This window comes from Cupressus sempervirens, chromosome 2, assembly GCF_028749045.1.
Source record: "Cupressus sempervirens isolate cs-2001-9-10 chromosome 2, ASM2874904v1, whole genome shotgun sequence".
NCBI lineage: Eukaryota > Viridiplantae > Streptophyta > Pinopsida > Cupressales > Cupressaceae > Cupressus > Cupressus sempervirens.
This window is the reverse complement of record NC_143119.1, coordinates 431,469,595-431,483,427: the sequence shown is the minus strand read 5'-3', so window position 1 is coordinate 431,483,427 and position 13,833 is coordinate 431,469,595. Positions and strand designations below refer to the sequence as shown.

The 13,833-nt window shown below is 34.6% G+C and overlaps 1 protein-coding gene across 1 annotated transcript in view; it reads right to left on the bottom strand.

Moving 5' to 3' along the window:
• Positions 1-13,833, bottom strand: part of LOC149572936 (phosphoglycolate phosphatase) — a 76,986-nt gene that overhangs the window by 10,669 nt on the left and 52,484 nt on the right. The window contains exon 5 of the mRNA XM_089814052.1: positions 7,411-7,535. Within this exon, the coding sequence (XP_089670178.1) occupies positions 7,411-7,535 (125 nt within the window). The remainder of the gene's footprint in view (positions 1-7,410; positions 7,536-13,833) is intronic.

Here is a 13,833-nt window from a genome sequence, read left to right as displayed (position 1 = left end):
AGCATAAATCAAATGGGAATAATATAGAAGGCTCAAATAGAAGCCATGGCTCTTGGTGGCAGTTACAAAAAGATAATCGGCTTCTTGGTTCACTAATTTTTTTTTTAAAAAAACAGATGTCGAGTGTACTCGTCTCTTATAGAGACTTATAATTTTAAAAAAAGACTTCGATGGACTCCTTTTTTAAAGAATAACTTATAATTATGTATGTATGTATGTATATATATATATATATATATATATATATATATATATATATATATTTGCATATATATTATTTTCAAATGATGTCAGCATACTATTATTGTGTCCAAGATTATACCTATTAGGATACGGATATCTATATACGTGCATAATTTGGAGAATTTATTCTATCTTCATATCCTCCCAAAGTATATGCATATATATGTATACGTATGTTAATAGAGACAAACTTGGGTAATTTAATAGCATGGTGGCATCATACCTTTTGTGTATTTATATACGTATATAATGAAATGACGAGGATACCAACATAAATCATCAAAGGTACGAATTTTGATTATGTTTAAATATTTAAATGTTTTATATGTTATCCAAGTAGCTCATGGTATTGTCCAACGTACACTCTTGCTTGCCTAGTCGTTTACCCTTAGCCATGGTGATTCAAGATTCACACCTATTTGCCCATGATGGTGGTGCCCCTGTGCCCAATTCTTTTTTGACAATGCTTCCACTGCTTTGACGTGCTCCCTACAAGGAAATTCTCCACACTTAGATCATATTATCATAACAAGTTATTAATCATAAATGATCAAAACAGCTAACCGCCTTTTCAATTCCCATGAATTCATGATAAAGAATCAACTTCCAAAATAGCTTTAAAATATCATCATAACGGTTAACTAGCATTTCATCTTCATATGAAATTATAACGATTAACCATCTTACCATTTCACATGATTGTAACAAGTTTTAACTGACAACTAACTTCATGTGAAACCTCAACGGCTATATGAACATTTTAAATTGGGTCAAAATTTGGGATGTAACATATCATTCCCCTTGTGTTTCATCGTCCTCAACGAACTTGAAATTTTAATGAACATTATATAAAGGAGCATTTAAAATTGGACCAACAATTTGTATGTAACAGGGAGTCCTTTGTGCTCATTTGGAGACACCTGAAGAATTTATACCCCTCCTTCGAGTTGTATTCCTTGCTCTTGCTTCAATCCCACATCAACTTGTCCTTACCAAAATTGAAAGTTACTTTCCTGTTTGATAAGCTTCTTTTTAGATCTTCTGCTTCCTTAGGTGGGAGGTTCATGTCCTTAAAATCCTTCCATTGCCAACCTGAAACATTAAATTTATTACTTTAATATTTTATTTTTGTTAAATTAAAAGGGATAACTTTATAATAAAATATTACATTAAATATTCTATCAGCTACAACGGTTGTTGAATGGACTTTGGTTTGGCACCAACATAGAAACCAGTATTCTATTTTTTTTATGAATTTTTGTTATATAACTGGAAATAGTATGTTTTTAGCATTGATATTTATGATAGGTTGATTTTATTAATCTCTTTTAGTTGCAAGATGCATCAAGATGATGAAAGATCATATGTTGGCTATAGAAATGGGAACAATTGCTTGCAGTCATGAGACTAAATTTATATTCAGTGGAAGTATATTCAACTTCAAACGGAGGTTATGCGACAACGGGAGACATCCAAATTCTATGCATGTTTATTTGGTAAAACTGGACCCAGTTGTCTTATTGTGGTGATCAAAATTGTCCCTGTTGAGAGCATAGTTACATTGCCCTAGGGGACGAAGGGATGACAGAACAAGGGGGCAAGTTTCTGGGACAGGACAAAGAGGCCTTAATTTGGGGATGACAGGGGGACAGGAAAGTTGTATATACTATACATATGGTACTTAAAATGCTAGTTATGAAAAGATGTATTGCAATAAAAGATATAAAGATGTAAAAGAGTAAATACTTGAACATTGCATTGAATTAGAACATTGAACATAAATGGTCGAATCAACAAATAGTCAACACCAGGACGTTCCCCCATCCTCGGTGGAGGTGGCAAAATCTGGTGGCATCGCTAGCAATGAAGTTCCCAAGTCTCCTGTACATCCCCATCTCTGAGATGTGGGCAAAAAGAGGCGGGAGGTGGGGGCGTCATGTTACTATGGTTGATAGGGAGTCGTTTTGATACATGTTACCATAATGAGTTCTTCTCTAAGAGGTAGAAGTCCGAAGTGAATTCCCTAGTTCCACCCTCTGCGAGTAGGCATGGTGGAGATGCATTCTTCTCTAGGAGAAGTCTGAGGTGAAAGCCCTTATTCCACCCTTTCCAAGTAGGTATAGTGGACAACCCTCTGCGAGTAGGCATGGTGGAACTGCATACTTCTCTGGGAGAAATCTAAGGTGAAAGCCTCATTCCACCCTCTCCGAGTAGGCATGGTGAAAGCCACGTGTGTGAACCTCCATGACTTTAATTTTATGTGTTTATATGGTGAATTATGTTATGCTGAGATAACATGCTTTTGGTTGCAGCTATGTGTGTCTACCATACTAAAGATCTCTCTCTTGCTAAAAGAGAATGTTGAAGATTGTAGCTGAGATAGGGATCTTTATCTCCAATTTTGATATATGTTGAAATAGAGAAAATATTGTGTCAACAGCTGGAGATTATATTTATGACAATAGTTGCAATAATACTTGGAGAGACGTGTCATGTGAAGAGTTTTCTATGGAAATTGAAGAGAACTTCAGGTGTAATATGAAGAGTAATCATTTCAACTTATATATTTGATTGTTTAGTGTATTGTGGGATACATCAAGTGGAAAGCATTGTACTTGTATATTTATTATTAATAAAAGAGATATTTTGCTGGTGTGGCTGGGTTTTTCCCTTCAAGTGGGAGAGTTTTCCTAGGATTATCTCTTGCGTCTTGTGCATCTTTATTATGATTTTCTTATTGCTATTTATCACTATTTTTGGAAAATCATCAACAAGAAGGCGGCATCACTTGAATCTTCTCATACCAATTTCCTTTCAACCTTCTCTTTAGTAGTGGATGCCAATTCCTCTTCCTTCAACATTTACACTTCCTTCGTTTATTGCTCTTTCAAGATACTCATTTGTATTATAATCCAGAGTATTTTTCTAATCTTCTTGCATAGTTAGGTTCACATGTTTGGGTTTTCCACAATCTATAGATACTCCTAATATTTGGTTGGGCTCTTCATCGGATCAAACAATTTTGCATCAACTCAAAAATAAGCTTATCAACTATAGACATCTTTTCAACATCATTCTAGCAACCGTCCAACAAATATGAAACTAAAATGGACATGCAAAGAGATATGAAGCCACTGAAACTCTTATCATTCAACCAAAGAACTCAACAGGTGTTGACCAACAAGCTAGCAAGATCACCAGCTTTAATACCACTGAACAACACTTTTTTTTTTTTTTTGCAAATTTGCAACATAAGGACAGCTTGACATTGCAACATAAGTATTTCTTGCTGATAAAAATCTGGTTGGAATTGTTGAAAGATCATCCAATGTTCTGTTATGACATTCTGGGAAGTTTGACACTTCACACATAGCATTACAACATGAAACAACAACACAACTGTACCAACAATCAAAGCATCTACATACCTCATATATGTAACATTGCATAAATGATAACTGTTCAGACTTGCCATAGCAGGGTCAAAAGGTGGACAGCCATAAATGTCTGCTAATAAGTGTTTACTTATAGGAACACAAGTGTTCACGAAATCACAGAAGAACGGGCATACAATATAGCATCACATAAAGACGATTTTATTGAATAGAAAAAAGACCAACAACTTGTTCAACTTTTCTAATCAGCAACTCCAGGTGGCTACAAGTGTGCAGGGGCAAGGTCCATAAACATTATATGCCATCATCACTGGTTTCATTTCCTGGCATCCAGAAACTCCTCAACGCTTCTTCCAAGCCATACAAACTACCATTGGTTTTCATGAATGGCCCAGGTGAAAGATCTGAAATTAGAGATTAGTCATTAGTTTGAACTTTGAACCTTGCTGGAGAGTCCCTTCAGGACAGGGATGGCTGCCTTCTAAAATTCAAGATAATTTCTTACAACCTCCTTTAGCTCTCTGACTATGGGGAATACTTACAATACCCAGTTTGATAGAGAAATCTGATGGAAAATCTGAGTTTAAAGCCGCACAAAAACACATTTCAGGCCTCCCAAACCTGTACATCCTGCAATCAACTAATTAAAAATATTCCACATTTGAATCTATATAAAAAATAAAATTAAAATACTAAATATAAATTAAAATAGAGATCTAAATCTAAATATTTAAAAATAATGATGAACTGCACAAAATTAAGAGCTCTGCCAGGGGTTGGTGAGTCCTCAATTTCCCTTGCTTACCTCTAGTTAGTCTTTTAAGCTCTTGGTTTCCTTGGTCAGTGATTTCTCCATCGGTGGCTTCTTGTGGGGGTGAATATACCCTCTCATCATTCAAAGATACCATAGTTGTATTTGGATCTGAAGCTTCAATTTTGATGAAAGAGCTCAATGCAGCAACAGCAGCGCTTAGAAAAATGATGGATCTTTCTGGAAGAAAATTTATTGCATACATGCAAGCCTTTAAAGATTCCCTAGTTATTGATCTGATGTGCATTATCTTGGGCTCCTAGCTCTCTCTATAAAAGCTAATTTTGTGGGCTTGGAAGAATTGGAAGACTTAAGAAGGATATTAACTTTGATCTTGTATAAAGTGTAAAAATCCTGTCTGGTTATATCTAACTTAAACAACAACTTCTTCCTACAAATTTATGGGTTTGACATTTCGTCAAACACTTGGCAGGCTTCCCGGATATCACAGAATATAAAGTTTCAAATTCAAGCTAGATAATGCAATCAATGCTCACAAGAAATTACATGAATGCCAATCTTGATATATGATTCTTGTCCTATGAATTCTTGCAAATTAATAATCTTTGGAATGGCAACGTTTGACATTTAATTTCCAAGTTCATCTAATATACTTTTGCTCTAACAATGTGCACAACAATGACTTATTTAACGCCAAGAACCCGATCATATAATGTCATTCCTTTGCACTGCCTTGTGGGATAGTGAAACCACTAGAATAATGAAGTCGCCAGACTGGGATGTCAATGCAGCTCCCTTCCACTGCCCTAGCCGCTTCTGATTTCAATTTCCAGCCCCAGGAAATGAATAGCACAGGTCTGCAACTGTATTTCAGTTCCCAATTGCTGGCCACAGACAGTTCAGATAATTGCCGAGCCTCCCAATCAAAACGCAAACACACAAACAAAACACAAGTTAAGCATTCGTGCTGCTGGGCCTGCAAACGTGATCCTCCTATCACCAAACGCTGCTCTCAGACAATCTGCCCAGCCTTGAATATGGGCATTCCCTCTCTGATATGAATTTCTGAATATCAGAGAGTCCACCCGTGGTCTTAGGGTCAAAACGGCAGCCTCAGAATTCTCCAAATCGCACCCCGACTTTAATTGCCATTATTGGATGTGCAAACACAATTAACTTCCTTCAGTAAATCTATCTCCTTAGCCACAGTAGTCACAACAGGAGAAAAGAGCAAATCTATTTGCAAATGCAATTCTTAAACCACCTTCAGAATTCAATCTTTCAGCAAGACAATAACTCTCAGCCACAAGAAACACAGTTAGGGAGATAATAAATATTCAAAATATCACAAATCACTATACCTCAGCAGTGAATTGCCCACTCAACTTCAGACACTTATACCACAACAAAGGCGAAGAAATCAGAACTCAAGAAAAAGCCACAAAGGCAACAAAAGCAAATCAATTTTCAAGCGTGCCTTTTCCCAATGAAATGAGCTCCTATTTATAATCCTTTTTTGGCCGAAGTTTCCTAAAAAACTTCACTTCAGAAATTGTGGAAGTTTCCCAAAAGAACTCAACACTTGCAACTTTCCAACACACTTTTTAGAAATATCTCTTAATGTCATTATTATAATAATATAAATATCATTGTAATAATGCAACTTAATAATTAATGAATAAATAAGAGCTCATGCAACCAGGTGATGACCAACAGCCAAAGCCACTCACTGCACTGCCAAAAATAGCAACTTCCAAAAATAGACTTACTAAAACTAGTAAGTCCAAAACTAGTACCCCCAAAACACCCTGTTAGCTCATGACGGTTGCTATGATGAGCTAACTCCATCAACTGCATAGACTTGCCAAAAAGGGGGACATTACATAAAGAGTATCTTATAGTTGTTTCTGTATAAAGGGTATCTTCCAAAAAATCTAGATTTTGATGGTTGAAAAAAAAACTTAACTGAATAAATCCAATACTTCAGATATAATTCAAATAAATATTTGCACTTCAAAGCTGCCAATTCAAGTTTCACAAAACATTTTCATGCCATAGATGAATGTCAAGGATCTCAGGGTTGCACTCTAGGTATAGAAAATGTGGCCCTACTAAGAATACCAGTAATTGGGAAATCAAGTGCCTAATGATAAGGAGCTCTCCTTGTTGCAAGTGTCACAAATGAGTTCATTCATTAAAAGCAGGTGAAGAAGTACTATAACTGGAGTAATCCGATCAAGAAGCACCAATAAGAAACCTCCAAGCCTTAAAAGGATAACCAAAAATTTGTTGGTTAGTGAAACTGAATATAAAGAGCCCTAGATATGAACAGCTCACATAGGAAGGAGAACAGGACTGCACAATAATACTTGAAGCACTTGCACATGACATTGAATGAATGAATGAAAGAATGAAAGATTTTAATAACACCCACGAGGCCAAAGCAGCCTATGGTACCACAGAGAAAAGCACACACCCCCCCCCCCCCCGAAAAGGGCAAGAGAACATTAAGCCTTTTGAAACTGCTTCTTTAGATCCGCTCTTTGAAAATGAATGTTTATCATTGCAAAGCACATGCAGTTAGAAAGTAATGCTTCCACATTTTAATAAAAATAATAAGATTTAAATGAGTACATGTTATTCATTTCCATTTGTCCTTATGAATCTTTTTTTTTTAATTAAATGTCGCACCTCACTTTTTAAGTACAATTTCTTATATTTCTCTACCAATTACATTTTTGCGGTTTTCAACCATCTAAAATAATTCAACTATTTAACTTGTATCACATGATTTTAAACAAAACAAAAAGTGAAAGGAGAAGATAATTTACTTGTGCCCTTTCAAATTTAACAATTACTCAATTAACACCTTTTTTTAACAATGTATGCGCTTTACCCAAGAGCCAAAATGCACAAAAAATAATCAGGCCTCAAAATAGATCTTCTATGAATGACTTATAATATACAAATTGAATTTAAACAAGCGGGATATATTCTTACCTCCTTTTTCCAAAGTGTAGGTTGTATAGCAAGTCTGTATATAGGCCCTCTTTACCAGAGTTTTTGATTCTTAGCAATATCAGATTATTCCTTTTAAAATCATCAGGAATCATATTACCTACTTCCTGCAAGACCTTTAGTTTTTAGCATCACTCCAAAGTATAAACACACTGTTTAAATTGCTAAACTATCAAAACAAACTGCAAAAAACAATTCTACTATTCCCTTGTTATGTTTTACTCCAAAACTCATTAAACCCACTTAAAGTCGAAAGGTGCATACCAATACATAATTGAGCAAGCTAAAAATTATCCTATAAAACCATACAAAACATTGATAATTGAATTTTTTGAGAATTAAAGGCTATGGAAAAACCTCTTTGAGAAAAGTTTGACATCAAAAACTAACAGAGAAACAACAGCAATATTCACCAAAATGTAGAGGCTATCTTGGTGATATACCTTCAATTATTTTATTACATACATAAACCTTCCCAATAGTGTGGCAAGAAAGAACAACTATCCACAGCTTGCATCAATGACACTGCCAGATCAAAAATGGTGGAGAAAACTATATTATCCTCCAAACGTCAATTCTTGCAAGTACCTATACTAGGAGTGGAAGAGGAAGAACTAGAAACTATTGCCTGCAAAAGAGGTTCATTGGACACCGCATTTAACATGGAATTAAGTGAGCTTGCTGATCAAGCCATTGCATGTACCTCTATGCCAATGGTCTTCAATAAAGTAGTATGCACCTTTTCATACCCGAGACTTGTGTAATCAGCCGGTGTTTTATTTATGGCTGCCACCATTTTCTTTCAATTTGGTGACATCACCAAATTGAAAGAAAATGGTGGCAGCCATAAATAAAACACCGGCTGATTACACAAGTCTCGGGTATGAAAAGGTGCATACTACTTTATTGCAAAAAGAGAAGGTCTGTGTAGAGAGATCAATTCAACCAATTAGAAATTCATGGAAAACTTTGAGTTTTTCTATTGTTTTGGATGGATGGAAAGATATGAGAACCCTGCCATTGATTAATGTGATTGTAGTGTCACCCAAAGGAGCAATGTTTTTTAAGGCAGTTGATTATGAAGAGAAAGTGAAAGATTCATAATTCATTTCCAAAATTCTCATTGAGGCCATAGAGATTGTGGGTAGTGAGAATGTAGTTCAACTGGTTACAAACAATGCAAAAAATTACATGGGTGAAGGTTCTTCGGTTGAGGGCCGGTATGACCATATTTTTGGGGCACCATGCACCCTACACTCCCTAAACTTGGTCATGCAACAAATTGGCACCCAAATAGATTGGGTGAAGCAAATATACCAAGACGGAGAGCAAATACAAATGTTTGTGATAAAGCAGCACATGTCACAATTGATATTTAGAGCATTCTCCAATTTGAAGTTGCTGATGGTAAATTGTAAGTAGAGAATTTCATTTATTTATTTAATTTGAATGTATTTTATATCATGTTCAATTATCAAATTCTATAAAACTTTGTTTACTATCTACTGGCATATTGTTATGATTAACTTACTTAGCTAGCTGAAACCCGATTTGCATCTCACACTATTGTTATGAGACAACTTGTCAAGATGTAAGGGGACTTAAGCCAAATGGTTATTTCTAGCCATTGGGGTATATGGAAGGCTTCGAATTCAGAGAGGGCACAAAAGGTCAAGGCATTGATAATGGATGACATTTGGTGGGCTCGTGTGCAATTTGTATTAGGTTTCACGGACCCTATCATGACTATGCTCCGCTTTGCTGATTCAAATCAGCCCTGTTTGGGGATGTCATGATGGCATGGATACAATGATAGAGAAGATAAGACATTCTATACAAACACATGAGGATGACCCCACAAAATGTGAAGCCTTATGCAATCAACTTGAATCAATCTTTCATCATCGTTAGGAAAAGATGACTACCTTATTGCACGTCTTTGCTTATGCCTTAACTCCAAGGTACTATAGTGAGGAAGTACTTGGTATGCCAGATAGAGTAGCACCATATACGGATGAAGAAGTTGCTAGTGGGTGCTACAAAGATTTTGCAAGACTCTTTGTAGATGATGACACTCACAAAAAATTAACATTATCAGAATTCCACAATTTATTTGTAAAGCAGGTTCTTTTTTGGATTCGATTGTGTATTTTTTAGCATCAACATTTCAGATCACACTATGTGATCCATTATAAGAATGAAAGAGTGCAGGATTAGAAATAGTTTAAAGATGCAAACCAAGTCTTGCTCAAGAGCTATAAGAAGACAAGGTGGACAACACACAAAACTATGCAGAGAATAAGAGGAGAATAAATGACATATAAACAACACAATAAATTTAAAACAAAATAATAATTTAAAAATGGGGGTGCAACAATCATAAAAAGGAATTAGTGAACAACCAAGAGGTGGGAGAAACAAAAGTTATAAACTAACAAAAGAAAAACATTCGAAAAATGAATAAAAAGGAACCCAAAAATAATAAATTATTAAGTATACTAATAGTATATCAAAAAGCAAACCCATGAAAATAAATTGAAAGAAAGAACCAAAACCAAGAAATGAGAACCACGCAAAAAAACTTAACAATATACATATAACACAAATATACCTCTGTGTGTGTGTGTGTGTGTGTGTGTTAGGTCTATATGTGTGCGTGTGTGTGTTTATACATATATTTATATATGTGAAAATTTTAAATAATTAATTAATTAAAAGAGACCTACAAAGTAAAAGACAAATAAAATAAAATAAAGCCCTAATACAAAGATCTATATGCGTGTAGGCCTAATATAATAAAAAATAAAGGACAATGTCAATTGAACAACAGACAAAAACTAAAATTAAAATTAAAATGTAAAGGTATTCTACACACACATATATATTGTTATAGTATTTATATTAACTATATATTATGATATATTATAATATATATGTATATATGTGTATATGTATATAGATATAGATGTGTGTGTGTGAGTGTGAGTGTGTATATGCACATAAGAATACACATCTACAAATGGAATCTAAAAAGGCAACCACATTCAATCTAAATGTATATAGGTCTAAGCATATGTAGACCTATACACACATAAGCCCTAAATAATTATCAAAATAGAAGACTATACACATACATCTACAAACAAATAAAAATATTAACAATGAAAAATAAAAGAGATCAAAAAACAACCAAGACAAACCCATGCAAACCTAAGCACTAGCAATAGCCTCCTATCAAACTAGAAAAAGTTTTGACACTCGTGCACACACATTCTATCTGTGTTAAGTGTGACTGTGAGTGTGACTATGAGTGTGTGTGTGAGTGTGAGTGTGTGTGTGTGTGTGTGTGTGTGTGTGAGAGAGAGAGTGTGTGTGTGAGAGAGAGAGAGAGAGAAAGAGAGTATAAGCAAACAAACTAAAAGCTCACAAAAACAAGGGAATACACAAACAACCTAAAAGCAAAGCAACTAATGCGAAAAACTCAAGAAAATGCAAGTGGATAAAACCTCAAGATCTAGCTGATGGGAGGCAAAAATAAAAGAAGAAAAACACCAAGTACCAATAAAAGAAAGCTAAACAAACACAAAATCCCAATTAAAGACGAAGACAAGAGAAGAACTTATTACGATAGTAGATAGTTTCTATTATCTCTATTTAGTATCTAATGGTTATCTATTGTAATCTTCTGTAAATATTAAAATGTTTCTAATATTTAGTTTTTTGTTTCTAGAATAGAATGTTTCTATTCTTTACGATTGTTTCTTAAGGAAACATCATTCAATCTCTTGTATAAATTGATCTTTTGATCACTTTTAATAATAAGCAAATATTTTCCAGTTACTTCGTAATATGGTATCAGAGCCAATACTCTAATTTTTTTTGAAAATAATTATAATTTCTTGGTTGAAATTATCTACTTTTATTTCCGAAATTATTTACATGCATATTTGCTTCCAACTCTCTCTATAATCCAACTACGGTTTCTGTTTTGAGAGATCTGAATCTGTTGACTTCTGATTCTTGGTGGGTTTTTTGAGAGCTTAACCGGTTGTCGTTAAATTTTTTCAGGAGCCTCAATTTTTAAGCCAGTCGATCCAAAAAACCGACAATATATTCTTTCTAAATTTTTCGAGCTCTCTTTTGGGTCGCCCTTCAAATTTCTTGAGTCGCTATTTTTTGAAGGTTGCATGTGCTTGCATGTTTGTTGCATGTACTTGCATGTTGTTTGCATGTGTTGCTAAACCATTCAAAGTCTCGTGTTTTGCCTCCCTTAAAAATTCTGGTGGATTTTCATTTTTTTTTTCCCTTTCTGATGGGTCTTCATATTTTTTTCCCTAAAAAAAATCTGATGGGTTTCTATAAATTTTCCCTTAAAATTTTCTAATTCTAAAATTCACAAAGTTTGTGGGATTCCTTTCTGGGCTTGTAATTTTTTCCTCAAAAATTATCTATTGGGTTTTACCGTTTTTCCTAAAAGAAACAAAGCTTTGTAATGTCAGGCTTTGATTGATTTTTCACCACAAAAATCATATTAGGTTTTGATTGTTTTTTCACCTCAAAAATCATGTTGGGTTTTGATTGATTTTTCAACTCAAAAATCATGGCTTTTTGTGGTTTGTTTTGGAACATCATGCTCATTTGCAAAGTTTTGGAGCATTATCCAAAGTACCATCAGTAGTCTTCTCAGCAGACATCCTTTGCTCCAGAGCTAGAAGGCTCCTCGAAGAAGAACATTCAATGCAACTATTGCCACAAGTTTGGTCAAATGAAGGATAAATGTCAAAAGCACTGAGTTGCCCTATCTAAGCAATCTGGTTGCAACCCACAGCGAACAGTGCAGAGCACCTTGAGTAGACAAAATGTGTCTTACGTTTTTTTGACAACTTCATGCTCTGGGTAGATTAACCATTAAGGGAGGGTATTACGATTATAGATAGTTTCTATTATCTCTGTTAAGTATCTAATGGTTATCTATTGTAATCTTCTGTAAATATTAGAATGTTTCTAACATTTAGTTTTTTGTTTCTAGAATAGAGTGTTTCTATTCTTTATGATTGTTTCTTAAGGAAACATCATTTAGTCTCTTGTATAAATTGATCTTTTGATCACTGTTAGTAACAAGCAAATATTTTCCAATTACTTCGTAATACAAACTAGAGCGTGACTCAAAGTGTCGGTGAGCACAAGAGGAGGGAGGGGCAAAAGAGAACACAAGTACACAAAAAAACCAACGAAAGAACAAGAAGGGAACCAAGAGAGCATCAAGGACGATGAGGGTTGTTAAAGTTTTTGCCCAGAAATAGAGAATAAAGAAGAGCATAAACAATACACAAAATATCTTGGGCAAACCCTTCCACTTGAAGGGAAAAACTCAGCCACACCAACAAAATATCTCTTTTATTGACAAAAAAAATGTTCGAGTACAAAGCTTTCACTTGATACTTTACAATAAACCAAACAATCATATAAATAGATTGCATATGGACTCTTCATCTTACACACGAAGGTCCATTCATATTTCCAAGTATTCAAACTTCATATTTCCATATGCATGCCTCTTCACATGACAAACGAAAAAGTATTTTTATATAATATTATTTTAAAAATTATCACAAATCTCTTTCAACTAAAGATGGCAATAATGATGATAAGCAACATATTTCTATTTCATAAAATTAGACACAAAGATCTATATCGCAGCTATAATCTTCAACACTACCTCTTAGCAAGAGAAAGATCTTTAATATTGTAAGCACACATAGTTGCAACCAAAGATATCAATGATAAACTCACATCACATAAAATTTGTTATCTTAGCATAACATAATTTACCTTATTTACTTCATAAGCACATAAAATTATAGTCATGGAGTCACGCACCGATTTCCACCATGCCTACTCATACAGGGTGGTCCACTATACCTACTCACAAAGGGTGAAACAAGTGCTTTCACCTAAAACTTCTTCCAAAGAAGAATGCATTTCCACCATACCTACTTGTAGAGGGTGGTCCACATACCTACTTGCAGAGGGTGGAACGAGCGATTTCACCTCAAACTTCTCCCAGGGAAGAATGCATTAAAAACTGAGATTATCTATCAACAAAGACACCCTCTCAACAGGGACAATTTTATTCATCACAATAATATCTGATGCAGCCTCCCTCCAAAGTTAAAACATATCCCTCTGAATATGTATCTCATCTAATTGCTTCTTGTTGCACCCTACAACCAAGAGAGATATTCATAACTCATTAACCCAACTATAATTGAGTCAGTGATAAGAACATACACTATTCTTGGTAATGTAACATAGAATACTTATCTCTTTGGCAAAGACTTCTATGATGCCAAGTCACGATTGACGTGAAATCTAGGAATATATATTAAAGCAAAAATACCACAA